At 45.7% G+C, this 27,853-nt stretch overlaps 1 protein-coding gene across 1 annotated transcript; it reads right to left on the reverse strand.

Moving 5' to 3' along the window:
- Positions 1–12,438: 12,438 nt before the first annotated feature.
- On the reverse strand, positions 12,439–25,840 carry LOC119406396 (probable serine carboxypeptidase CPVL). Its single transcript, XM_037673138.2, has 3 exons — positions 25,664–25,840; positions 20,648–20,993; positions 12,439–13,330 (listed from the first exon to the last, which is right to left on the reverse strand). The coding sequence occupies exons 2-3, from the start codon at positions 20,832–20,834 to the stop codon at positions 12,498–12,500; spliced, it is 1,020 nt and encodes a 339-aa protein (XP_037529066.2). The 5' UTR covers positions 20,835–20,993; positions 25,664–25,840; the 3' UTR covers positions 12,439–12,497.
- Positions 25,841–27,853: the final 2,013 nt, after the last annotated feature.

A 27,853-nucleotide genomic window follows, 5' to 3' on the forward strand; every position in this document is an offset into this window, starting at 1 on the left:
CCAATTTGTTTCTAGCGACAACTGCGCACAGATTTCTTCATTGGAGTAGAGACATTATGACGCCATCACGCTATCTCTATCAATTTGCTGGTGTGCATATCACTTTCAAAATATATCTGCGTGAGTGTACGGTTCCTGTTAATTGACTCAAGCGTGGTTACTGGCCCCTTGCATTTTGTAATTGTTGCTCGAAGCGTTGAAACGCAAATTGCGAGATGCGTCACTATCCACCGCATGCTAAGACGCGTTGACGGCGTTGCTAAGTTCGCCGGGGAGCAAACAACTAGGGCTTCTCTCAGTGTGCAATACCTAGTTCGCCCGTAACAGTTCAATTTATCATTGCACTTTTCGTTTCTTCGCAGTCTTCCGGTGCAAACAACTAAAAAACAAATACTGTGCTTACCCAAAAACATACTGTAGGCTGCTGATTAGGGCCAAAACTATCCATCCAAGCATCGGTTCCATTATTTCTTATTATTTCTTTCCTTTTTGAGAATTCAATACAATCTCCCCGTAGTTGTTACTTCCACTGTACGTCTGGTCATTTAAGGAAGAGTATCAGAATAGCAGCGTACAGTCTACTAAGAAAGAGGAAGGTACACTTTAAATCTGAATTTCTCTGCTTAGTTCAATCTGGAAAATGAGATCTAGAAGAACGTGTAAGGAGATATGACGTACTCTTCTCAACTAGCATTGTAAGAAACTTTTGAAAGGCCGAACATGCCGGACTTTGAACGCTGCCAAATGTCAGATGCATCAAATCTTTTTTTACGAATGTCCCGTCAACTTGTCGTGACGGGAATGCGCTGGCAATTACAATGGTAGGCTGTTAAGCGTTAACGGAAAGGTCTTTTTTGTACTTATTATGTTACCAAACAGCAGCAACAATAGCTGCAAGGGTTCTTATGAATTACTTGAGAAGCGCCTGACGAGACTAGAGAGTTTAAGGAAATCACTGTTTTACGTGATTATTGTAAATACGGAGCACGTGTTCACGATCATGATCATCATAATCAGCAGCAGCAGCATAATTGACTTATTTTCCTCCGCTTTCCTATTTGTCTCGTACAGACTGGAACACCAGTGCAGGCTCTTTCTGGCGGATGTCTTCGTTTTTCCTCTAACACGCTTTTCCCTCTGAAACGCGTTAGCATTGAGTACAATGGTGCTTCGGCGGGGGATTAAAAAAATTCGTATAACTGAATAGTTCGTGGAACAGACATTCGTTCAAGTGGTATTTTACTGCATTTAGTTGCATTTCTGTTGCGATGACGTTGCAGACGAATCATTTCAATTTTAAGCCTTAAGCTTTTAAGAACTGGCCCACTGCAAGGGGATCTGTTAATTTTTTGTTTATTTGAGAGAAATGATTCAAGAAAGATATAGCCACATGAACACAACAAGTAAGCGGCTAAAGAAAGCACAGGGGAATATCTACTTCGGGATATACACCTATCTGCAAATGAGATGGTGATACTTACCAAGGACAGCTCGGCTTCACAGTACTTCAATGACTGTGGGATTTGTCAAGGGGGAGTAATAGACACAACGGCCTTCAATTTAGCTCACTGAAGTCGCTAATATCATTCCAAATACCATTGGACCCTCCGTCTAAGCCGACGACATTTGTGCGTGAGCACGAGAAGTGGGGTGAATCCGGCTTCACGCGCAGCTTCAAAAAGCAGGTGCTAGTAGCTGTAAGATCGTCCTAACTTAGAGAATAAAAACGTCTGATACGTGAAAAGTTCGCAGTGGGGACATTCACCAAATTACCAGCAAAAGGATTTTCACCATGCGTGATATCTGTCAATGGGCAGTTCATCTTGTACCGCGCGGTCCTGAGATTTCTGTGGGGGTTGACTGGAGACTCAAAGACCCTCTCTGCACTCTCCATGTAAATTACACTATAGAACTGCTGACAGCAGTTCGCGAACAGTTTGTATTCAGAAAGAAACACCTGGAGGATGTCATATATTCTGTGCTACAACCCTTCTGTGTACGGGTTTTTTAATGGCAGTGGTGCAGAGTACTTATGGACACGAACATCTGCGGAACAAACTTGAATACCATGCAAATCTGAAGCAATCGAGTGCAAGCTGTCGGGATATTTCTTTGCCTACCGTGGAGCAGTACGGCGTACACTATTGCAATCGCTCAAGATTATACCACTTTGAGCGGTTATGCACTAAGGAAGTCCACCTACTTACCACCTTGACAGCCTTCCAGCGAAAGCTCCCTCACGTGAATAAATGGAAATGTATTCGCAGATCCATTGTTCAGGAGACGACGTTGGTTTCTTCATGATGGGGGTTGATTTCTTCAGCCGTTGATTCCAGAGCCTCCACGCTTGGCAGGTGAGTTTCTTAACCATTGAGATACGCACCCGTGCTTGCAGAAATTGAAGGTATCTCAGCCATATGAATGAAACAAAATAAAGTTTTCGGATGGGGCTGGACTTGAACCTAGGCCCCACGCTCCGAAGGTGAGTGTCTTAACACGGCCAATACATATTTAGCGGTCACAGGACTACACACCAATGCTTGCAGAAAGTGTATATGAACCACATGAATGAGTTGCACCCGCAGTGTTCAACATATGTAAAACGAGAACACTTTCTTTGAAGGCTTTGTTAAATTTAGTGTCGGTGGAATAAAAGTACTGTGCAGGGTGATGTCAAGCCGACATGGAGAATTGTGCACATCAGGAAAATTCCTGCTTTCCGAACATTTGATGCCAAACATGCGTTTCATTGATTGTACGATGCGTCTTTTAAATGGGCCGTGCAACACTTTTCCAAGTAATCATCGTATTACCTCGCTATCGGAGTTTACTCTGTCACGAGTCGACTGTCGCAAGAATTTTTCGAATCTCTCAAGTACGAGCGGAGTTAAGATGATTTATTGCACGCTTTAAACGCTTGCTCTCGCTTTTCGTGCGAGTGAGCGCGCTGAAAGCTACATAGGGGGCAACAAGGGACCAAGAAGCTACATCCGTACGTCAGCGCGCATCATGACCGCCGCTCGGCCGCGGCTGCCTGTGTCGTACAAACGACTGGGAGGATCATCCGGTGCCGCCTTCCCTTCCACGCCAGCTCCACTGCAGGTTAATTGGCTGGCCTTCACTTGACAGCGCTTACCTCGCTGCTACAACACCCCAGCAGCCCGCAGCGATCCTCTGCGACTCTCGGCCAGCCCTACAAGCGCTGCTGCAGCCAGACCAAGCCGGGATCACCTCTCCGTTGCTGCACGCCAAGCTAACCGCCATCAGAGCTAGCGATGTGCGTCTGTCCTTCCACTGGCTTTCCTAGAACGTTGATATAGCTGGGAACGAGAGGGCGGACGCTGCCGCAAAGGCAGCATACCACGGCGACGCCCCAGTCACCAAGGCTGGGGCCCTGTCGGACTACTCCCGGCAATGACTGCGGCAGCTGCTACCAACGGCCCACCCTTACATGCGGGTGGCAAGCGGCAAACCAGCATCACAGACTGGTCTGCGTGGAGAGACGTGAGCAGTGGTTGCTGCTTCACCGGCGGACAGGCAGCGCCAGGCCCGTAGCCAGAAATATTTTTCGGGGTGAGGAGGGGGGAGGTGCTTGCTGAAAACCTTGACTGAGAAAAACACCTATTTTCATTATTTATTTCTGGTAAAAACGCCTGCTTCACCAATATTTCGGGGAAGGGGGTGACCTAGGGCCCCCCCTCACCCCCCTGGCTACAGGCCTGGGCAGCGCTTAGCTTGCGGCACGCATGTACTCCACTGGTCGCTGCTCACCGCCTGCATGCCGCAGTTGCAACGACGAAGAAGCACTCGAGCATATCATTTGCTCTTGCCCTGCTCTGGGCACAGAACGAGGCCTAATGGTGAGCCGCTATCGCCTTCTCGGTCTCCCTGCAACAACTGTGGACGGATTACTTTTTCCCGCACAGTCGAAGATACCATACCTGCGAGCCTTGCTCGAGTTTGCGGCTCCTGCAGACCTCGCCGCCTTATAGACGAACGCGTTGGCGTCGTGCTCCCGCCTGCACTGACAAGATACTCTCTTGCCGTGCCACCTTCTTTTGTAGCGTCAGCTACACTTACCTAGCCGGAGCCGATTTCGCGTGGGTCATCATGAGCCGTGCTGCTCATGCGCGAGGTGAGTGCGGAGCCAGCATCTCACGCGCTCTCCGTACCGCCGCGCGCGGCTCGCCGCTGCTGGTGGCGGAGAGCGGGAGGAGTGGCGTCGAAGCCGGGAAGACAGACTGGCGCCGGCGCGCGCGACTCGCCGCTGCTGCTCTGCGCATACAAAAGGAGTGACGTCGTAGCTGCGGAGACACTGGAGGAAAGGGAGGAACGTCTAGCAAAACGGCGTCGATGCTGAGCGACGTGCCCGACCATCTCTGCAGCAGCAACAACAAGACGCCGTCGATGACGTCAAGGCTCGCCGATCGACTGCCTATACAGTGAAACTTAGCGAAAGCGCCAGTGCGACTCGGACCTTCGAGACGGACTTCGTAAACAATCCGTTTGGATACGTGTGCGACGTGTGTGAAAGACTATGGCACATGAAAGACTTGACGCCGCTAAGTAGTGTCATGCGTGAAACGTTGAGTTTAGTGGCGGCGCCTGAGTGGGGTGAAACCGTGGCGCGGGATTGTACAACGTGCAAGAACTTTTTCGTTAAGCACAACATTCCGCTCTTTAGCGTTACCAATGGGTATCGTTACCCGGCCATGCCGCCAGGTCTACCGGTTCTGAACGATGTGGCCGAATGTGTGTCATTGGAGCAGCAGTAAGCATGACAATCAAGCTAATCCTAGACAATCTGGTAAGCTCAGAATAATAAGCTGAACCTTTGCTAACGCTACGTATATCCTGGCATAGCCGAGCTAAGCCACTGCAAATTTTTTTCTTTCTGCCTTCTCTTCTTCTTCCTATCATATTTACATCCCCTTCCCCATCCCTATCCTCAATTTAAGCTCAACCCTCTTTGTAAGCCTCCAGGTTTCTGCTCCGTAGGTAGGTACCGGTAAGATGCAGCTGTTATATACCTTCCTCTTGAGGGATAGTGGTAGATTACCATTCATGATTTGATAATGCTTGCCGAATGAGCCCCAACCCATCCTTATTCTTCTAGTTATTCCACTCTCATGGTTCAGCTCCGCGGTTACTACCTGTCCTAAGTAGACGTACTCCTTTACAACTTCCAGTGTCTCGCCACCTATCGCAAAGCGCTGTTCTCTGCCAAGATTGTTCCACATTACTTTAGTTTTATGCATATTAATTTTCATACCTACTCTTCTACATTCCGTATCCAGTTCAGTAATCATGAGCTGTAATTCGTCTCCCGCGTTACTCATCAATGCAATGTCATCAGCGAATCGCAGGTTACTGAGATACTCTCCATGAACTCTTATCCCTAACTCTTCCCAATCTAAAGCCCTGAAAACCTCCTGTAAACACGCGGTGAATAACATTGGAGAGATCGTGTCTCCCTGCCGTACGCCCTTCTTATTGGGATTCTGTCGCTTTCTTTATGGAGGACTATAGTGGCTGTGGATCCGCTGTAGATTTCTTCCATTATGTTTATATGGGCTTCGTCGATGCCTTGATTCCGCAGTGCCTGCATGACTGCTGATGTCTCCACCGAATCAAATGCCTTCTCGTAATCTATGAAGGCTATGTATAGGGGTTGGTTGTATTCCGCGCATTTCTCTATCACCTGATTGATAGTATGAATATGGTCTATTGTTGAGAATCCTGTACGAAATCCTGCCTGGTCCCTTGGTTGATTGAACTCTAATGTCGTATTAATTCTGTTAGCAATTACTTTTGTAAATAGCTTGTAGACAACGGACAGTAAGCTTATGGGCCTGTAATTTTTCAGGTCCTTGACGTCCCCTTTCTTATGGATCAAGATGTTGTTGGCATTCTTCCAAGATTCTGGTATCCTCGCCGTCGAGAGGCACTTCGTATACAGGGTGGCCAGTTTCTCTAACATAATCTCTCCACCGTCTTTCAACAGGTCTGATGTTACCTGATCCTCACCAGCTGCTTTGCCTCTTTGCATTCCCTTTAGGGCTTTCTTTACTTCTCCTGTCAATACTGGTGGGGTGTCAGATTCCTCTGCGCTATTACTCCTTCTTACGTTATCATCCTGACTGCCTCGGCTGCTGTACAGATCTCTGTAGAACTCTTCCGCTACCTCAACTGTTCTATCCATATTGTTTGTGACCTTGCCTTCCTTGTCCCTTAATGCATACATCTGATTTTTGCCTATGCACAGTTTTGTCTTCATAGCTTTGAGGCTTCTTCCGTTCTTTAAAGCATGCTCAATTCTCTCCATATGATACTTTCTTATGTCGGCTACTTTACGCCTATTGATTAACTTCGAAAGCTCCGCCAGCTCTATTTTGTCTGTTGCATTTGAGGCATTCATAGCTTGACGTTTCTTAATGAGGTTTTTCGTCTCTTGGGATAGCTTACCAGTGTCCTGTCTAACGACTGTACCCCCGACTTCCACTGCACACTCCTTAATAATACTAGTCAGATTATCATTTATTGCGCCAAAGCTAAGGTCGGTTTCCTCGGTTAAAGCCGCGTACCTATTCTGAAGTGAAACTCTGAATTCCTGTACTTTCCCTCTCAGAGCTAGTTCATTAATCGGCTTCTTGCGTATCCGTTTCTGCCCTTCCTTCCTCACGTCTAGTTGAATTCTAGATCTTACCATTCTATGGTCACTGCATCGGATCTTGTTAACTACTTCCACATCCTGTACAAGGCCCGGGTGGCCGCACATTATGAAGTCTATTTCATTTTTAGTTTCGCCATTAGGCGCTGAGTCGTTCTCCCACAACGGGAGGCAGAAAATAGCGCCCTTTTCAATTCTTCTTCCCCGAACCATTCTGTCTCTCGTCATGACCTTGAGCACTTCCTTTTCTTGGCTTCGCAGAACACGCAGCTCTTTCAATGTAATCACAAGCGCGCTCTGTAGAGCGCGGCGCGGGCACGTCGCCGCACACCGCGGCGGTCTCGGTAGCTATGAAGCTCACGATGCTCAAATCAGCCAAAGGGGGTGTCCATGTGCTTTTAGGGGCGAAGCTCCTTAAGGCGGCACCCGTTCGTCCCTCGTAGTCGTAGTAGTGCGTAACCAGTCGTAACGCTAGTACCAGATCTTGACCTCCAAGGTGATGCCGGTGGGAGATTTTTCCTGTGCGTTGTTGAACAATAAAAAAATCGCAGCGTGCGCGTTAACTAAAAGCCGAATTCTTCTGTCTCTCATTCCCCATTAGCAGCCATTGGCATGTTCCAGTAGGAACGTTAGTAGAAGTAGAAGTTTAAGTGTTAGCTAAAAGCCTACTTTCTTCTGTCTCTCATTCCCATTAGCAGCCATTGTTTACCTCCAAGGTAGTGCCTGGTGAGATTTCTCCTGTGCGTGATTATACAATAAACATTTTGTTCAAAACGCCGTTGAGTGATGAAATAAACCAACGAAAGACGCCAGATGTTTTGTAAAAGCAAAACGAAAGAACGCCAGATGTTTCTAAAGCAAAACGAAAAGACGCCAGCTGCTTAACGAAAGACGCCAGATGTTTCTAAAGCAATGGTTTCTAAACAATGAAAATTCACAGCGTACATGTAAATTAAGTGAGCTGCAAGTCGTCATAACTCATCGAACCTTAGTATAAACGCGCCCGATCTCACGTCGGTGATGATTTACTGGGCAGAATTCACGGAAGATTCACGGTTTACCGATGAACCTCCGCGGCTTCGCCCACTCATCATAATTCACTCCGTGGATATGCTGTGATTTTTTTTTTTTTGGTACGTAGTGCAGTGGATTTGGGTATATGATATCATTTGTCGAGGGAACAGCGAGTGAGTTCGTGGTGTTTTTGATGTTTAGTTGTAAATTTCAAGCCGCGTGCTGCGCTCACATGTTTGGCTCACATGTTCGCAGAAGCGTCGACTACCAATCGGCAGCGTTTTCTGACCACGTTCAAAAAGTGCTGCAGGGATTCTTTATGGGGCCGCTCAAGAAGCTGAGGAATGGTAGAAATAACACGCCATGGCGATGCCGTTCATTGCCGATTAAGGCATTAAATGAGCTCGTACCTTTGTTCAACAAAGGTACTAGCGACACAGCCACCTCTGTGTCGTATGCTTCGGTAGTGACCCATCTTCACAGTTGTTGAATGGATCCTTATTATTTTTTTTATATTCTTCAAAAACCCTCTTAGCACTTTTCATGATATCACCTCACACTATGGCGATGGTAGAATATTCTTTTCTCCTCCCCCCATCAGAAGCTTACCCGAGCTCAGGCAGTCACATTAAGATTTATCCAAACCAAATCCTATCCCACACCCTTTGTGCTTAACAAAATTGACGGGGATGTTCCCGCCGAATGTAAACGTTGTGGACACACACTGTGTCTCTTTGATCATATGTTCTGACTGTGCCCCAACCAAAGGGTCTCGGATCTCAACAGTGAGGAGGACTGGAGTCTGCATATAACCAGTGAAGTCCTCCAAGATCAACTGCTGGCCGTCCGGAGAGCTCACGCCATCGGGGAAAGTCTTTGGCCTACCGGTGCCTACGTGGGCGGAGGAACCGACTTAGCCTGGGGGCTTTGCCCTCGGGCCGTAGTTTCTCTGCACCATAATAAAGTTCTTGCCATGCCATGCCATTCGTAGCGTGAGTTCCTAACAATGTTCCTGCTGAGTTGTTAGCGAGATTGTGTCGAGATTATTCTGGCAGCTACTCCGTTTGTTCTATACTAGCTATGTGCTGGTATAGAATAAAATATGGAATTATTCTAACAATGGAGCTGTTCAAGCCGGGCATAATCGGTCTGCTCAATCAGAAAACCATCGTCAGCATGAACCGGCACGTGCTCTTTTCCAGAGCGCGGTAGGTGTTCCAAAGGTGAGCTAGCCAGGGACAGAGCACTAAGACGCTCTCCGTCGGTTCCATAGAAGTTCCAGAGCGCGGTATGCGTTCCAGAGGTACGCTAGCCAGAGACGGAGCGCTAGGACGCTTGCCAACACGAGCCAGAGTTGAAGGTTAGTTTAGCTTGTGGGTATACTTTGATAAACTCAGTCAAATACTGGGATGAAGCTTGTATAAAGAAGGTGTATGAGGGATAAACATTGTCTAGCTTTACATAACATAATCACTGCAATATGTACGTTAAAGTTTGATACGACTTGCCCAACTCTGCAAAACCTGCTATAGGATAACCTAGCAAAACTGCAACAAAACCGTCGAATAGCAGAAAATACAGCTCGGCTGTGCCTTTAACCTTGCAACAGCAAACTAATGCAAAGCTAGCCGTGGCTTTTTATTTATTTATTTATTTATTTATTTATTTATTTATTTATTTATTTATTTATTTATTTATTTGGAATTTGTCTCTGGCTTAAAGATCTCTCAAGAGGGAATAAATGTATCCGTTAATTCATGCTTGTGCTTATTAAAAGGGGCAATATCTATTGTTCAATGTTAATGAACTTTTCATATATTTACTACCGTTCTATTTGGCGACAAGTTCAACACTCTGGTTAAGCGGAATGTATACGATTCCCTGCCCTCATCTTGAGTGCTATCTCCTTCATAGAGGCCTCTGTTCTTAGATTTAGGTGCGTGTTGAAGAACCCCAGGTGGTCGAAACTTCCGGAGAAATCCATAACGGCGTTTATCATAATCAAATGCTGGTTTTGGGACGTTCAATCCCACATTTAGTATTATTACTTTCAGAAGCTTCCCAACGGCAACCCTGCTGAAAAGAAGGTATGCCTTTATTTTTTTAAACATCTTTTTAGCAAAGGATCTCAGCCGTAACGAAAACGTTGTGCCATCGGTGACTATATTGGTGGACATGAGGCCAGCGCTTGCTTTTAACTGAACCCAGAATAACTTACCTATTGCGTAATTCAGAGAAAATAAGGGAAAAAGTGCGTTCTTTTGATTCGTCAAGCTGAACAAATATCTAGAACAACAAATTTGGGCCTTGTTGCGTTTCACGTATGAATAAAGATACGATTTTTCTTTTTCACCTCACAAATTATACAGCAAACAAGGACATTGAGCTATGAAGGTCCTGTAAATACTTATATAAACCGTTGCCTTGCACTGTGCTTGTAATACGTGGTACACCTTAGAAACACACTGTGCAGAACGGCATATCTCTAGGTGCTGCATGCACTTGTATGTGCAAAGCTATATAACTTTCGCGATTGCATTCCAACTGACTGTGTAAATGACCGTGTAACTGACCCTATAAAGTGGACGGGGGGATGACCGCCGCCGCAGCTCAGTGGTAGAGCATCGGACGCGTTATTCAAAGGTCGCAGGTTCAGTCCCTGCCGGTGGCAACTTATCTTTTCGTCCACTACTTACTTCACATTTATATCCCAGTTATCACAAATAACATCTCCTATACTTTCATTGGCATTATTGTCCGTTAGTTCTCATTAATATTGTGTTTTACAGCGAAAGCTGTTATGAGATCATTTCACCGGCCATTTTTGGCGCCGTAGTTGTCCGCCGCCGCTGCCGCTGCCGCTGCCGCCGCCGCCGCCGGTGTCCGTAACTAGTATCGCTCCAAATAAGAAAAAAAAAACGAAATAAGAAAAAAGTTCCAGGATGGAACGAGGTTCGACCCTGGGCCCTCTGCGTGGGAGCCCAGTATTCAACCTCTGAGCCATGCCGGTGCTTGAAGCTGCTTTGCAAAAAGGTCCTATGCAGGCTTCATATCGGGAAGGAACCACATTAGCATATGCAATATAGCGTGGTAGAAGAGTAAAATAAGCATCAAGTGTCGCACAACGCGAATTCTGTAACCAGGCGTCACACAATGCGAATTGCGCAACGAGTAGGTTGTTGAATGCTTCCAACCCATTACAAAGGACTCTGCCATAATTCTTCATCGTCATCAGGCACAGCATCAACGAAGTGCGCATAATGCCTTACATGCGTTTAGCAGGTACCAACGCTCTCCGTAGAATGACGAAAAATGGCACAGTGCCTGCTGCCCTACTTCTCAAAAATTACAATGATTTATAGCGTAGTGGGTTCCTCGCAAGTGCACTTGTATTGGTTGCCAAGGACGCTAATAAGCGCATGATCCACTTCCTTGGGGTCTCAGTAAAATTACATTTTACAATGATTTATAGCGTAGTGGGTTCCTCGCAAGTGCACTTGTATTGGTTGTGAAGGAAGCCCATAAGCGCATGATCCATTTCCTCGGGGTCTCAGTAAAGTTCTTCGCCCCCCCCCCCGGTTCTCTCCCACGTGAACGTATGTTATACAAAATGACGGGAGAGGGAAATAGCGACCGGGCGTCACCCAATGCAAATTACATAACTGGTGGGCCGTTTAAAGATTCCAACCCATTACAAAGGGCTGAGCCATAATTCTTCATCGTCATTAGTCGTCGCGTCAAGAAAGTGCACATAATGCCTTACAGACGTGTAGCTGGTGCCCCGCTTCTCCGCAGAATGACGAATAATGGCTTAGTAGGTGCTTCCCAACTTCACAAAAATTGTGATTTATGACGTAGTGGGTACCTTTCTAGTGTACTTGTATTGTAGCCCCAAGAGAGCTTAACGGGCTCTAGAAACGCCACTGTTCCAGCTTTCGCTGTGACTGTGCTGCGGTTTCAGCGCAGGCCTGGCGTTTTTTTTTTTAATTTAATTTAAAAATACATATGATTTCTTCATTGATTTTCTAGAAAGCTGCCAGCAACATTATACGTTCCTCTACTGTGCTCATGACTAAAAAGTACAGTTTTCCGTAATATATGATGTAACCAGCAGCAGGATGATATTACATGCAGTTCTGGCGTAAGAGCTTTAGCTGTTGCGAACTGACACCATCTTTCCTACAATATTTAAAGCAAGTGGCTCTTATATGCAGATTGTTTTTCAATGCCGATCGTAAATATTTCCGTTAATGCTATAGTTCATTGGTGCACTTTATCTAAATACAACCTTGATAAATACAAGCTGAATTGTCCGAGGGGCTAGTTTTTATGCATTGTCAACAACTAATGAAACCGGCAGACAGCTAAGCCAAGGACAGCACAGGGGGCATTATTTGTTGCTTTTTAACTGTGGTGTAGTCAGAATTGACAGGAATTCAAGTGGATGAAAAATCATCCTTTCCATCGGTGGGATGCGAACCCACAGCCTTCGAATTACGCGTCCGGTGCTCTATTGTTTGAGAGACGACGGATGATTTTTTTTGTCCACTTTAATTCCTTTCAACTTAAGTGAGAATCGTTGCACTATAGTTAAGAAACCTCAAATAATGTCCCCCTATGCTTTTATTGGTTTAATTGTTTGTCGGCTTCATTACTTGATAAACGGAAACAAAAACGTTCCCAAAAATTCTGGTTTAACAGCTTCGAAAGCATGGAAACATCGGCAACAAGACACCTGAGATTATTTAATCACACAACTCTGAAAAGAAACCACTTTATTTAGCCACTCACACTTTGTTTATCTTGCGTGATGTCATGAAGCTGCTGGAGCACTTGGAACTCTCGATATGTTGGCAATAAATTCATTAATCAGGAAGTATGTTTCATCAGGTTTCTCAACGGCACCGTAGTGGCTCATACCTAATATGACAACTTCTGTGAACGTTTTCTCTTTGTTCACTGTCTTCATATAGCCCGCAAAGCCGTAATACCCGTCGTATGGCGTCCAAGGGTAACGCTCAGCTTGTCTGTAGTCTTCTGCGTGGCTCCAGTTCAACGTTTTATAGTAATTTCGCTGATTCACTGATGGAAAGAGTGCGTCCAGTTGTCCAGTATATAAGAGCACACTGGATGTGTTAAGCACGTGTTCGTTGAAAGTGCTAATATCTCTCATCCAGTCGGATGCAAATGTCGTTAACAATTCTTCATTGTAGATTTGAAAGGTGTTGTTCATACCAGCGTGCAGCAATCCCTTGATAATGCTGTTATTTAAAAATACATAGCAAGCTAACATACGGAACGGCCTGTGGGTGAAGAGGGGGCTTGCGTGGTCGCTGTATAACGTGAGATTCTGGAAGAGTGTCGGCTTCGTGTTGCTGGTAAATATGGTTTCTAAAAGCATCTTCAGCGCAAACATTGCAGTGGTCTGATTTGCAGCAAATTTTCTCATCTGCTGAAACTGTTCTTTAAATTGTTTGTACCCTTCCATTTCGAGCATTGACGTCTGGTAGAGGAAGTCGCTGGAGTCGGCTACGTCCAGTATTGGGCCGAGGAATCCATTGCCTCCGATTATCCCCTTGAGATTTAATCCTGTGTCATTCACAGCTTTATCTTTCCAGTAGTTCGCTACAGCAACGGAATACCTTGCTGGAAAAAGAAAAATATTACTAAATACTGTTTATTCTCCCATGTGCACATATACAACAATGCAACATGCCACCGAGATGAGGCAAAAGGAAACGGACAAATCATGTTGCCTCGCTAAGTCTACATCCCAGTTGGTGAGGAACGGGACAGCAGTGGGGTCCGCAAGAAAAAAAACATTAAAAAACAGCTAAATTTAGATACATCAATATAAATAAATCATGAAATGCATGTACCAATTACATACAAACTTACGCAGTAAAAGTCTCAAAAAAATTTAGCAATTTTATGCTGACATCTCATGTTAATGATACGATCATAAACATAATTAAGTGAAAAGGTAGGCACTTCAGGCAAAAAAGTAAAAGTAACGAAGTGTACAACGTTATATCAGAAATGTAGTGAAATACAGCAATTATTTTTACGTGATAGCGTTAATGAGCCCGTGTCGCAAAGTTGTCGGCGGCCTTGGTTGTAAGCGAAAAATCGGCGTTTTCCGTGAGTGAAAAAGCGCGATGATTGCATAGAATAAACATTAGGGGACTTGCGCCGAAATCGAACCCAGGCATTCTGCGCGGCAGTCAGGTGCACGTGTATTACTAAAGAGTCACGCCAGTGCCTGAAACTGCTTCGGAAAAGGACCCTACAGAAACATCGCGTCGCGCAGGCAGTCACATTAACAGATGTGGTAACTGCGTGGCAGAACTTGCAATTGTAACCGAATTCGCACCATGTGAATCGCACAACGAGTGGATGGCTTGAAGGCCCACCCATTACAAAGTACTTAGCCATTATCAATCATCTTCAGTTAGTCAAAGCATCAACAAAGTCTACAGCTGCGTAGGTACGCGTATCGCATTAGGGACACGTAGTGGGTACAGTGCTACTTCTAATAATGATCATGAATTATAGCGTAGCTAGTAGGCACTGTTATGACTGTCACTGAGGCCACGTCATCTGCGAGGGTTGGCTGGCGGTGACTTCCCACGCGACTCAATGCATCTTGATTTTTTTTTTCTCGGAGACGGGCTACCCGCGATAGGAACGCCACACAAAGGGAAGAGGACGGTGCGAGCTTAGATGAACGGCGGGGCGACGTCAAAGCTGACGCTGCAGCATGCCTTCACAATGGGCCGCTGTGACTTGTTTGGGATGCTACAGTGCCGACCGGGCTCGTCTGCCTTGATTTGAGCAATTGTAGGTCACCATAACCTCTTTCCTGCCCTTCTGGAAAGGGGCGGAGGAACTCGCCCGATCTCCCCTTCTCCCAGCGCTTTGACCCTAACGCAAGCACCATTGAGCGCTGGAATTGTATGCTGCATCAACCTTTCTACCACGGTGTCGTGCCATTGGCTGGCGTCCTGGTGTATAGTGTCCTATGTGTGATTGGCTATCATCAGGAAAGAGGGTTCGGTCTGTGGTGTTAAACCCTGAGTCCTGGGTTAATGGTTCATCCAGTCGGAACTCTTTTTAACTATGTAAATAAGTTGAAGTGCCATTAACCTGTTTGTTTTCGTTTTTCCACCTCCCGAGCATCAGTCTTCCCCAACCTGAAGATTCAGTCCCGCTTCTAAATTTTGTCCGGGTGGGACATAGTTTAGCGCCTCAACAGCACTTCTGAACTGAACATCCATTTGGCATATTAGGAGAGTTTCAAACCGCCAATGTTACTTAGATACACGTTCCTTTCCTTGCAGCACTACTGACGTGTCCACTGACAAACTAAGCATAGTTAGCAAACGAGAAGCGGTTCGAATGGGACCTGATCACGCTATGGCGTTCCACTCTCGAAGGCTACGTGAAGGCGTCCTCCAAGTTTTAAGCGATTCCTTTATAACCCACAGATTTTCGTGGCGACATTGTAGGCGAAAAGAACTTGGAGTACGCTTGAGCTTCGCTTTCAAGAGTAGAACGCGATAGTGTCATCGCACCGTGTTTGTGTCGCCTACCCAATCGCTAGCCTGGCTTCGCTTCTCGGTACACACTTAAACCATGCCGCAAGGAAAGCCAAAGTGCGGACACCCTCCCGCTCCTATATCCATGCATGTGTGAGCACGTGTGAAGTGGTTTGATAAAGTTGATCGTAAGCTTGCACTAAGCCGCACAAAGCTCATATACAGCGAACCTGATCGGTGCCACGCTTATTTTTTGCTGTAACGAGGTTGAACTTGGCTTTATCTAGGCAGAACTTGGCAGTAACAAGGTTGAACTTGGCTTCAAACCACTTTACGGGATAGCACGTGTCTCTACGCAGTGCATATTCATACTACCACCCGGTACGATTTAAATTCGCATTCGACCGAGTTGTGATAGCCACGTATGTACGGCTCGCCCGTCTTGGCGCGTACGAAACGACCTCCGCGACAGCACCCGACTTGTCCTTCGTCATCAACTAGCGTAGGTTACGCCGATCTGCAGGACCACGACACGATTGCATTTGGTTTGGACGCATCGCCTGCAATGACGTGCACAAGATTACCACACGTATTGGGACACGCTTCTACGACTTCGGGAGGTGGTTTCATGTCGAGCAAGGGTTGAAATTCATCAGACCACCGCTGCCATCTTGCCAGACGGCTACTTCTTGGTTCAACGACGCGAACGCGTTTCATATCGGAAGGCGAATCGCGCATAGTCGGATCCGGCTTTCGTCGCCATATATGCAATCGGAGCAGTCGTAGTGCAACTGAAGAGCGATTTCCACGTAGGTTTAGTCATTTTACGTTGTTACCACCACGGCCAATCCAAGTCGGCGTTTAATTTGAATCAGAGACAGACCAAAGGAGCTACTGTACATTTATGTACACCAGTAATTATCGTAGAAATCATCGTATTCTTCTTCTTCGTCTTCCCTGACGGTACACGTCGGCAGCTCCTTGGACATGCCATCACCATTAAAGACCTCGATCAATTCCTCTTGTTGTTCTTCTCGCTGCTCTTGCTATGCTTGCGGTGACCTCTAGGCGAGCAGTTCCTTGACCAAGGGAGAATGGGGTTCAGCCGGCTCGCAGCCGAGTCGCCAGTTGGTCATTGCCGCATACAAATCTGTTGTGAGCAGGCTGGGGTACCCAAGCTGGATTCACGGACATCTGCACCACCAAGGCCTTGTGGCCACTGTCGTACACGGCGAGTGGTTTGCGCAGTTCTCTTATCGAGCCGTCGATGCAAAACTAATGGACAGAGGACACTACCTGCACATTACGCCGAGGGAACACAAGGTGCCGGTCTCGCTCCTCTTTCATAGCAACGCCGAGGAGCTTTCGTTTCCCCAGCACAGTTGCACATACCCGTTAAGATGGTCATAGTTTTCTGCGAACGACTCACAAGGAACGATTTGCTAAACAGCTTCACTGTTAAAAGCGATGTGTCCCTTCTTGCCTTTTTAGCCATCGGTAGAAAAGTAGCTATATAAGCTTTAAAAAGTCATTTCCAAATCGAGCGTGACAACTCGTACGTGAATTTAAACAACAGCAGCTAAACAGTCGGATTTTAAGTGGTACATACGCAGGATACTTTTTATAGGGCACTGTGAACGTTTTGTTTATAGGCAGGTTTTACCGCTGTGTCAGGCTGGATCGCGTATGGCCGTTCACAATGAGGAATAAAATAACCCTTTACGGGTTTGTAGTGACGCGAGTTTCTGGGGTGGCGTGCCTGTGCTAGGGTGGCTCCCCAGCACAGACCGCTGGTGGCCAACTTTTGCCGCCCGGTCATCACACCTCCGGGCGGCAAAACCGGGCGGCAAAAGTTGGCCACCATTCGCGTGAATGCCGTGGGGCGGCGCTGTCGTCAGGGGCGCCGTCAGCGAACGTGGCCGTTGAACTTCAATTGATGGCGCAAATGTTAAGACAGGAACGTAGAAGACACACGAGTGTGCGCTTGTCCGTGTCTTACGTGTCTTCTACGTTCCTGTCTTAACATTTGCGCCATGAATTGAAGTTCAGCTATGCACCAACTAGCCCGACAGCAAACGCTATTAAACGTGGCCGTTATCCGTTCTCGGCAGGGAGAATGCTTCAGTGGAAATGCGTTACCAAATTATATAAAACTTTAGCTGATAATGCAGTTCCTTCGTCAGCGCACAGCTTGTATTGCGCTACTGTTATCATGCGGTTTTCAAATACGGGGTACAGAGCCGAGTTATGTTCCGACGGAAAGCAAGCAACTACTACTGGGAGAGCGGGGCTTAATTATGCTCCAATGCGCTCTGATCATTTTATTCGTGCGCCTCATTACGTGCGAAAGCAGATAACATTTGATTTACGCCAACAGAATCAGGATTGGTTCATGGCATACATGGTATACAACGTCGGTAGTCTTTTCAGGCTCAATTCAGAAACCAAATAAGTAAATGCAACATATTACTAGGTAAAGAAACTTTATTGTGTAGAGCAGAATGCACTTGATCGTTTTCGTCGCTTGTCTCGCATCACGCAAGGCTTTATTAAATGCGAAGCATTTCTTAGCGAACCTTTGGCACTTTGAGCGTTTCTATCTACGTATATATCTATCTAGCCGCCTACGTCTGGGTACTCTCATGATCGCCTCATTAACTTGGTGTAGACCAAAAATTGGCATGGGAGGGTAAGAGGATTTGACGAATATGACGGTGGGGCCATGATATGAATAACGTGGAAATCCTGTCGAGTGCGTCGTCAAACCCTTTCCTCCAGACACGTGTGGCACATACCCGTTTACCACGGGCCACGGTGTACGGGTATGCGCCACATGTGATTGACAGTTTATATCTACCCAGCGGCGGCGAGAACAGACAGTGGTAATTTAAATGCGAGAGCGTTAAGAAAAACCGACGTCGGCAGCGTTGACCCGACGAATGGAAAGAATAAAAATTAGGATCCCAGCAGGAAGCGAACCCAGGCATTCTGCGTGGCAATCAGGTATTCTACCACAGAGCCACGCCACGTCTATAAACTGGTTTGGAAAAACAGCCTATGCAGGCGTAATGTCGGTGCAACGTCGATTGCGGTTGTGGTGCGAGCTATGTAATTTTACAAGAAAGCAATAAACACTACATATGTACTCCTGCGATACATGCGTCATATCAGATTAACGCCGGTGGTTCCAGTGTCGGCTCCGCTTTTATAGCAGTCTAATAAACATTACATTTGTATTCCTATGATTCAACAAGCTGTATTGAAACATTGTTCGACCCCGGACGAATACACTAACAAAAAAGTTACGTGTGATATTCACATGACTGTACCATAAAGTGCACTTAATTAGTTTCGATAATGCTGACGTATATGGTCTAACGTGAGGGCTGACGTTACGTCGTACCATAAGTTACCCTTTAAATGCCGATGTTGTGGACGTGCCTGGTAAGCCCACGATGTGCACACCGCTACTACACTCACGAGGACACGTCGATCCATTTCGTAACGTTTGGCTTAAAGCCCATAAAATACAGCATAGAAGTACTCGCTGACTGCTTCGCATGAAGCCGATTCCCACAACGCGTGGGATCTGTCGAAACTTTTTCTTTTTGACTTTTTTGTCATTCATTCCACTGTTTCCCAAATGCTTTGCGCAAACAGCGGAATTCTCTTGAAGCGGTTTGTCAGCCATCGGAATGGTGCGTGCCCACTTCAAGAACAGTTCTTGGCTAGTCGGTGCACGGAAAAGGCACACTGTTTCCGAACAAGATCTGTAGCCGGAATCATACCCTGGCACGAAGCACCAACGCTGAGTTTTTTTCTTTAAGGTAGACGGCATCTTTGCCAGCACACAGCACTCATGAAACAACAGCACACGCCAACAGTTCACAGCAAACTACACAACTACAAACCGCCGGCCAGCGGAAACGCTGACGGCGCCCCAGACGGCAGCGCTATGATGTGCCCTAGCGGCGATCACGCGAAAGAGGACCACCCTCTCCTATGGCTGGCCGCCGCGCTCAGCACACCTCCCCTTCTAGCCACCCTACCTGTGCTTCAGAGTTAGGCACAACGATATTAATGCAACAAACGTTGTTTTTGGTATTTTTAACTGTAGTGTACTAAATATGGCATAAAATGAATCGAAGTGATCGAAAGAACACCCTTTACGTTGGTGGAACTCGAACCCACAACTTACACGAATTATGGGTCCGATACTTTGGTAGCGCGTCGGACGTGTACTTTGATGGTTTGGGCCCTATTGACGGAAAGGGTGTTTTGTCGTCCACTTTAATTAATTTCGACTGACTTAATCCCGGCGGCGAGACCCGCACTTACATGGAGGCAAAATGGCCATGTGTTTATATTTAGGTGCATTCATGTTAAAGAGCTCATTCGGCAAGCATTATCAAATCATGAATGGTAATCTACCACTATCCCTCAAGAGGAAGGTATATAACAGCTGCATCTTACCGGTACTTACCTACGGAGCAGAAACCTGGAGACTTACAAAGAGGGTTCAACTTAAACTGAGGACGACGCAGCGAGCGATGGAAAGGAAAATGATAGGTGTAACCTTAAGAGACAGGAAGAGAGCAGAGTGGGTCAGGGAACAAACGGGAGTTAAGGACATCATAGTTGAAATCAAGAAGAAGAAATGGATATGGGCCGGGCACGTAGCACGTCGGCAGGATAACATCGAACTGACTGGATTCCAAGAGATGGCAAACGCGTGAGGGGGAAACAGAAAATTAGGTGGGTAGATGAGATTAAGAAGTTTGCAGGTATAACGTGGCAGCAGAAAGCACAGGACCGGGTTGATTGGCGGAACATGGGAGAGGCCTTTGCCCTGCAGTGGGCGTAGACAGGCTGATGATGATGATGATGTTAAAGAGCTCCAGGTTTTCGAAATTTCCCGAGCCCTCCTCTACGGCGTCTCCCATAATCATGTCATGGTTTGGGCACCTAAAACCCTAATAATAATTTATATTATTTATTTATTTCAATGTATGTCGTTTCAGAACACTACACCTAAAAATAACTAAATAATGTCACCTAAGCTTTCCTTGGCTTAACTCTCTCTTCGATTCACCTAGGTGTGCCAAACACAGAAACTACCCCCTCGAACAACAGAACGGACAGGCGGGCTAGTTGGTCTTGATTCATAACGAATTTAATCGTGCAGTGCAATATACGAGACGAAAGACGAAGAAAGGCGAAAGACAGCGCTGTCCGTGTGAGCTACTTCGTCTTTCGTGTCATATGTGGCGCTGCACAATTCAATTCGTTATGACCCTTCCAACAATTCCCCGTCTTTCGTTCTGTGCTCCAGTGTGAAACTCCAACGAACGCGGTATTAGAGTGCAGGAATATTGACGTCTTCGCTATAAGAAACGGCGCAGGAGTTGAAAAAACGAGTACTGACCTCCGTATGACTCTCCAGCAAGGTAGAGGTCCCGGCCTTGGTATTCCGAAAATACTTTCATAAATTGTGTCAAAAATTCTTTGACGTGATCTACTATGTCCTCAAGAGTCTTTGGGTACCCGTTTTCTGTGTCATTTGTGAAACTGAAGCCAGCCCCCACTGGAAGATCCACGTAGAGAATGCTCATGTTGCTCTGTAGCGTGTTAAGTCTTGGGCGTATACTTGCATTTCCTTTCGGGTCTAGATCAAACTCTAAGGGTCCGTTTTCGAGGAGGAGACCGAATAGCGCTGATAGGCCTGGTCCGCCTTGTGTCCATAGTAAAAGTGGTGCAGAAGATGAGTTTTCCTAGAAACGTATGCGGGTGTTAGAGCCATTCATGTTTTCTCTCTACGTGCTCGTCAAAATGTTACATTTACAACATATGCATGCGCCAGACATATGGAGTGCAGGTAATCTTTCTTGTTCTTATGTTGCAAATGCGGCATATTGTTGTTAAGAACACCTCTAATTCGTAGCGCTTCCCTGCCTTTTGAAGTACACTTATGGAAGAGGAATAAATTACCCGTATGAAAAAAACTTTAGTAACTACGTTGGCGAAAATTCCGAGGACGCCTAAGTACTTCTTATGAGTTATGAATTCGAAAGTATTAATGTCCATTTGTATGGGCGCATTCTAATGGCGGCAAAAATTGTTGAGGCCCGTGTACATCGATTTAGGTGGACGTTAAAGAACGCCAGGTGGTCGAAATTTCTGGAGTCCTCCACTACGGCGTCCCTGATATCATATCGTGGTTTTGGGACGTAAAACCCCAACAATTTATTATTATTATTATTATTATTATTATTATTATTATTATTATTATTATTATTATTATTATTATTATTATTATTATTATTATTATTTCTTGTTCCAGTGAACGCACTGTTTTTACATAGTGTGGCACAATGTACAGTCTTCCCTTCAAAGTCTTTCCACATAGTTGTATATATGCAATCTAATTTTTTTATTCCCCGTCAATATTTCTCGTGTTGTCTCATTTTACTCCTCCCCTTTTGTGTTCATTTCTCTTTCTCTACGTGTTCTTGCTCTTTTTATTTCTGAAAACTGTCGTAAGGTCTTTGTGCTGGCGTGCGCCAGCACAAAGACCTTACGGTTGTTCCTGGGCACGTTAAATAAATGATTGATTGATTGATTGATTGATTGATTGATTGATTGATTGATTGATTATGTCCATTTGAACTACCGAGCCAGGAAGCAGCAGCAGCCTGCGGTTCTTACGCTGCACGCCACAGGCATCCTGCTCGAACAGAGGCCAAGAAGAAGAAAGAGGCGAGGAAAAGACGCTAACTTCACTTCCACCTCTTCCTCTTTCTTTCGTCGCGTAGAACGTCGGTGGCACGCCGCGTAGGCCGAGGAAGCAGCAGCGGCCACCAAGGCCGGCAGAGACGCGCATCAGATGAGTGAGAGAGAAAGAGAGATACGAATCGCGCGCAGCGCCTCTCGTGTAACAGGCCTGTGCAGGCTGTTTCGTCGAATCGCAGTGCTGGAACGAAATTTTCGTTGCCTATCTCGGGGTGTCGAAAGTGATGACGTCAAAATTTCTGTCCAGGTAGCATGAAGTCATTAAACAGCTTGCACAGGCCTGCTATCTAGGAGGCGCCGGTCTTACCCAGTAGGTAACACTGGTAAAACATTCAGCTTCTGAGGGACGTAGGATTGAAACTCGCTACCGCCAACGCTTTTCCTTTCGAATTTATTCAGTGTTTTTTTTTAACTGCGAAAGCAATCATATCGACATTTCATGCGTATTTTTGCCATAGATGTCGGCGTCGCCATGATGTTTTATATAGAGTCCATGATACAGAGTCCATGATGTATATGATAATTGTATACAGTCCATGATGTGAAAGCGCGCTTGGGCAGCTGACAATCGCGGCTAAAGCGGAGAGGAAACGCGCTACCTTCGCGCGAAAGGTCCATGGGAGTCCCGGATGGACTGCCGCGTGACTCCGGCAAAGGCTGCGTGTTTTAAACGGCCGGGCGCAAGCCCGCGCCGTTTTGTGACAGAGATTAGCACATAACACATCTTTGTACGTGTGGTGTTGTCACCGATCAGTTTGTGATGAAGCGATAGAAAGCATTAAGGTTGCTTCGCTCGCTGCAGCGGCCGTGTTTCTTGCGCCAGAGCTCGTTCACTTTTGTCAGGTGGAATGCTAAAGTAGTTAGCTGCTAGCCTTACTTCGTACAACATCCCAATCTATTGCTATCGCATTCATTGCTTCGCCCTTTCGTCGAGACTGTGACTTTTTTCATCAACTTTCTTGCAGTTACCATGGCTTGCGAATTACCTTTGCTTGTGAGAGCGAGAGTGACATGACGTAGCGGCGATGCCTCTCTCCACCCACGCAGTGCCGGATGCGCCAGCAAGTGTTCCCTTTCCCATGACCAGCTTCGCCAAAGCTCGCACGTGGCCCATCACGTGCGAGCTTTGGCGAAGCTGGTCAGGAGAAAGGGGTCTGGCAACGGATGAGAATTTAGGCGCCCTTTATCGGGTAGAGACACCGGCTTTTTTCACTGAATGATAGTTTTGAAGCATTATTTAGTTAGTTAGTTAGTTAGTTAGTTAGTTAGTTAGTTAGTTAGTTAGTTAGTTAGTTAGTTAGTTAGTTAGTTAGTTAGTTAGTTAGTTAGTTAGTTAGTTAGTTAGTTAGTTAGTTAGTTAGTTAGTTAGTTAGTTAGTTAGTTAGTTAGTTAGTTAGTTAGTTAGTTAGTTAGTTAGTTACCAGCCGGTGCCGCTCGAGGGAATTACAAATGTGAAGTTGCGGTCACTGACCATGTCAAGCGTCCCTCGTGTGTTTTTCACCTTGACTTGGTCAGTGACCGCCACTTCATCATCATGTTATCTGACGAGACGAACTATCGTCGAACTCCTGACTAAATATCCTACAGAGGGCAGTGGCTACACTCGCATCGTACAGCAATTAAAATAAAGCTCTAAAGAAAATGAAGGGTTGCATTGATATAATAAAGGAAATTGACAATAAATAGCAGACAGTGCAAAGAGAAAAAAACGTGGACAGAAAACAAGACAAATAACGTTCAGAAGCAAAATAACGTTCTATAAACAAAGTAACATATCTTTACTACATGTTACGAAAATATCGGCGTGATAAAAAAAAATTACACCATCTCCCGCTAAAGGGAACCATGAGGCGATGCGAAGCCGGAGCACTTGCACGATCGCGTTCCGTTGGCGTTCGCTGCGCATGCTACCGACCTCGCGTCGTGGAACGCGAAGAGGAACACTACGCGCGTCGTGTCTTCCCTCTAGCCTGGCCGTTAATTCTCACAGGGCGCGCGGGGAACGTCGACAGGCGCGCGAGAGAGAGGCAGCGTAGGAGAGGAGAGAGAGGGTTAGGGGACGCGCATGCGCTGGCCCTCATCGCGGCGCTGCGCAGGAGAGAATTTAGGCATGTCGAGCCCGCATTTCAGAGGAGCCAACCGAGGCAAGCGCTGGACTGAACGCGCGCCGCGCTCTACTATTTGAAGGAGGGGAGACTAGAGGAAGAGAGTAGCGTATGCGCCGTGAGAGCAGAAGCGAGAACGCAGGAGAAGCGCAAGCAGGTGCTGGTAGAGAAGTGGAGAGAGCAACGCGCAGCTGTTGGAAAGAGGGAAGGAGGAGAGTCGCGCATGCGTAGTCTGAGTGCGGACCACAACGCTGCGTGCGGATGACCACGCCGCCTTACATACCCCCGAGCAAGAGATACTTCGCATCTAAGGAAAATATGGGGTGGTGGTGGTTAAGCGAGCATAAACAAGATAAGCGATACAAATTTGTAACAGTGCTGCAAAGTTTGCGTCAATAACAGGTTAGTTAAAGCAGCTTTTAACTTAGAATTATCAGGTATAACAGATAGTGCGTAGAGATGTTATATTTGCATTTTAAGCTTTAAAAAGAGGAAGTAGCGCACTACTACAGTCTCCGCCTACTGTATTTGAGGAACCTGTGTGACTCTGGTTCAATCTGCCAAAGAGCGGCGAATTTTAAAGGGCCCTTTACTGAAGAGAAAGCAGTCTGAACGGGCTGGGTAGACAAGTAAAAAAGCGCTAAGGTGACTTGGAATGATAGTTGTACTAGAAGGATGAAATAATAAAATTTTATTTATTCCCTTACAGGACACATGCTATTCCGATTTTAAAGTGTAGCAATGATAAAACTGTGTTTGCTTGGGATAAATTTGAAGGCTAACTTATCAATGCCGAGATATATCCAGCCATAAAGTGTACCACGAACTACGTCGTTATTCAGTTTTTAGTGGGGTAAACGCGTGAGCCAGGTAGATAACCTTTGATTTCTGTGTATTTGAAACCTATTTTAGAGACAGAGACTGAGACAGTGGTGCTAGCGTTCCTTTTTTTTTTTTTTTTTGCTAATCAGACATGATTTCACTGCTGCTTGGCAACAGTTTCCCAAGTGTAAGTTCATCAAAACGAATGATTAAATATTTAGTTAGGTAATGCTTTATTAGCCACTATTACATTTACATTCATCACGCAAGTGCTGTCCGTCTGTTCTGGTTATCTCCCTGAACAAGTTGTAATTCAGCGCGCACCCTATGAGAGTAAAACATTGCTCAGACCGATTTAGAAAAAAACACGTGGGGCAAAAAGACATTTGTACTTATTAATACTGCGAAATTGTATTCGTAGCGGGAAGAAAATTATTTATAAGTTATAATGACACTGGTGACCTTTACCAGGGGATAATGGAAAAACAAACACGCACCTGTGCGAAATAATCGGTTTTTAATGTCACTACTTTAAGCGCGACATAAAAGTCGAATTGCATGTTTGATGCGTGCGCATAACGTGCCTGTCGTTTAGGTGATATGATTCCAGCAGCGGGTGTATACACCATAGCTCTCAATACCCTTAGCATCAGTAAAAAATTGCGGAATTTGATGCGAGACAACACGCTGGCGTAGAGCACTAATAGGCCGGAGGATTTACATACCTTTTGTTCAGTCAGGAGAAAGAATATATTGCTGTCGGTTGTTTTATTCACTGTGATGTAACCAGAGTAAGCAGTGATGTTTTGTGTTTTAAAGTAAGGTAATTCACTCTTATTTCTTGCTTCATAGTAAGTGCAGTTTTCTATGTATGGAGTCAGGAAGAGAGGTTCGGGACCTGTTAAACTACAGAAGAAAAAAATAAAGGCTTTTGTTAATCTCTCTTCGGCAGTGTTTTTCAAAGAGCATGTCAATTTCTTGTTACCAATGGCACATAAAAATGATTGTATAACTATCACTTCTTGCAAGACAGGAATTAAAGACGTTTAGTCTCTATATGTGCGGGGCTAAATAAAATCGTCTAGTAGAATATCAGTACAAAAAAGTGGAGTGTTTGTAGACGAAATTTAAGCGCCGCTGCAAGAGGCCGGGAGAAAAAGAAAATGAGTGTTCTGTATTCACAAGAGTCTCTTACGCTGGAACTTTTCTTTAGAAAACATTTAGCCAATCCTGTCGCTGCCATAATATCAGCAAAGGCGACCGTTAAATAGCATGGGTACCTAAGGAGAATAAAGCTTTCTGGATACAGACCGCTGTCTTTTTGTTTCTTGTTTATTTCTGGTGTGTAGAAGGTGGAGGAATGTAGGAGGAGAGGAGAAGGAGGAGGGTTCACCGCTAAAGTGGTAAAAAGAGCCTTCAAATTTTTCTGATAAATTTATATGTACTTCTCACCGTGTGCTGTGGAACAAATGTCGGTACGTAGTAGCTGAGGCGTCTTCAATGAACTGAAGAGCGTGTTTGACTGGGGCTTGTATGTCGGTAATACTAGTGCGCCCTATGCCCTGTCGGTGTCCTCAAGAGGGTGTTTTCCACCGCGTCGAGATGTTGCACTCTGTATATCAAAGGCCCGTATCTACGCTATATTCCTTGTCTTATTATAGACAATAACACCCTGCCTGCATCAGTTTTAACGCGATAGCGTTAAAAGCTCGTTTCGCAGAAATTCTGGTGTCGGTGTCGGCGTCGTTTCTTGTGAGCGAAAAAAGGCGTTGTCTCTGAGCGAAAATTCGAGATAGATGCAAGTAAATAAATAAAAATTTTTCGGTCCGACTGAGAATCTTTCGGCTCGACTTTCGGTCCGACTGCGTCTGGGTGCTCTCATGATCGCCTCCTTAACTTGGTGTAGACCAACATTGGCATGGGAGGGTAAGAGGGTTTGATGAATATAACTGTCGGGTCATGACATGAGTAACGTGAAGATCCTGTCGCGTACGTCGTCAAACCCTTTGTCCAGACATGCGTGCCACATACCCGTTTACCACGGGCCGCGGTGTACGGGTATGCGCCACAGGTTATTGACAGTTTATATCTGCCCATGAATGGTGAGAACAGACATTGGTAATTTAAATGCGAGAGCGTTAAGAAAAGCCGACATCGGCAGCGTTGACCTGACGAATGCAAAGAATAAAAATTAGGACCCCAGCAGGAATCGAACTCAAGCATTCTGCGTTGCAATCAGGTATTCTACCACAGAGCCACGCCAGGTCTATAAACTGATTGCAGGCGTAATGTCGGTGCAACGTCGATTGTGGTTGTGGTGCTGGCTATCTAATTTTACAAGAAAACAATAAACACTACATATGTACTCCTACGATAAAGGCGTCATGTCAGGTTAACGTCTGTGGTTCCAGTGTTGGCTCCGCTTTTATATCAGTCAAATAAACATTACATTTGTATTCCTATGATTCAGCAAGCTATATTGAAGCACTGCTCGATCCCGAGGAATACATTAACGAAAGTTACAAATTGCGCAGCTAGATACAAAAGAAACAATTCCAAAATAATAAGTCAAACAACAAGCATCAACATGTACAAGAGTTCAACATGTACAAAACAACAAGCATCAACATGTACAAAAGTTCAACATGCACTATAGATTCACGCATGGATGCGGCCATCATAAAAACGGACCAATACGGACCAATGAATTACGATACGGCATCTACTTGCTGAGGTTTTTGAAGTGGCTTGATAGGATATGACGGAATGTGTCAAAGTTTGTATGGGATGCAATGTCGTCAGACAAACTGTTCCACAGACGGATAGCACGTGGAAGTGCGGACTGATTGAACGCGTTTTGTTAAGCCATATACACGGGAATAGCTAAGATGACTGTGTAGTCTGCGTGAAGTGAG

This window comes from Rhipicephalus sanguineus, chromosome 10 (assembly GCF_013339695.2).
Source record: "Rhipicephalus sanguineus isolate Rsan-2018 chromosome 10, BIME_Rsan_1.4, whole genome shotgun sequence".
Taxonomy (NCBI): domain Eukaryota; kingdom Metazoa; phylum Arthropoda; class Arachnida; order Ixodida; family Ixodidae; genus Rhipicephalus; species Rhipicephalus sanguineus.

Coding starts and splice junctions, on each gene's coding strand:
- LOC119406396 (XM_037673138.2), bottom strand. CDS start 20,834: ATGAGCATTCTCTACGTGGATCTTCCAGTGGGGGCTGGCTTCAGTTTC. Junction 13,331..20,647: donor TGCTGGAGAGTCATACGGAG/GTCAGTACTCGT, acceptor TTCTTTTTCCAG/CAAGGTATTCCGTTGCTGTA.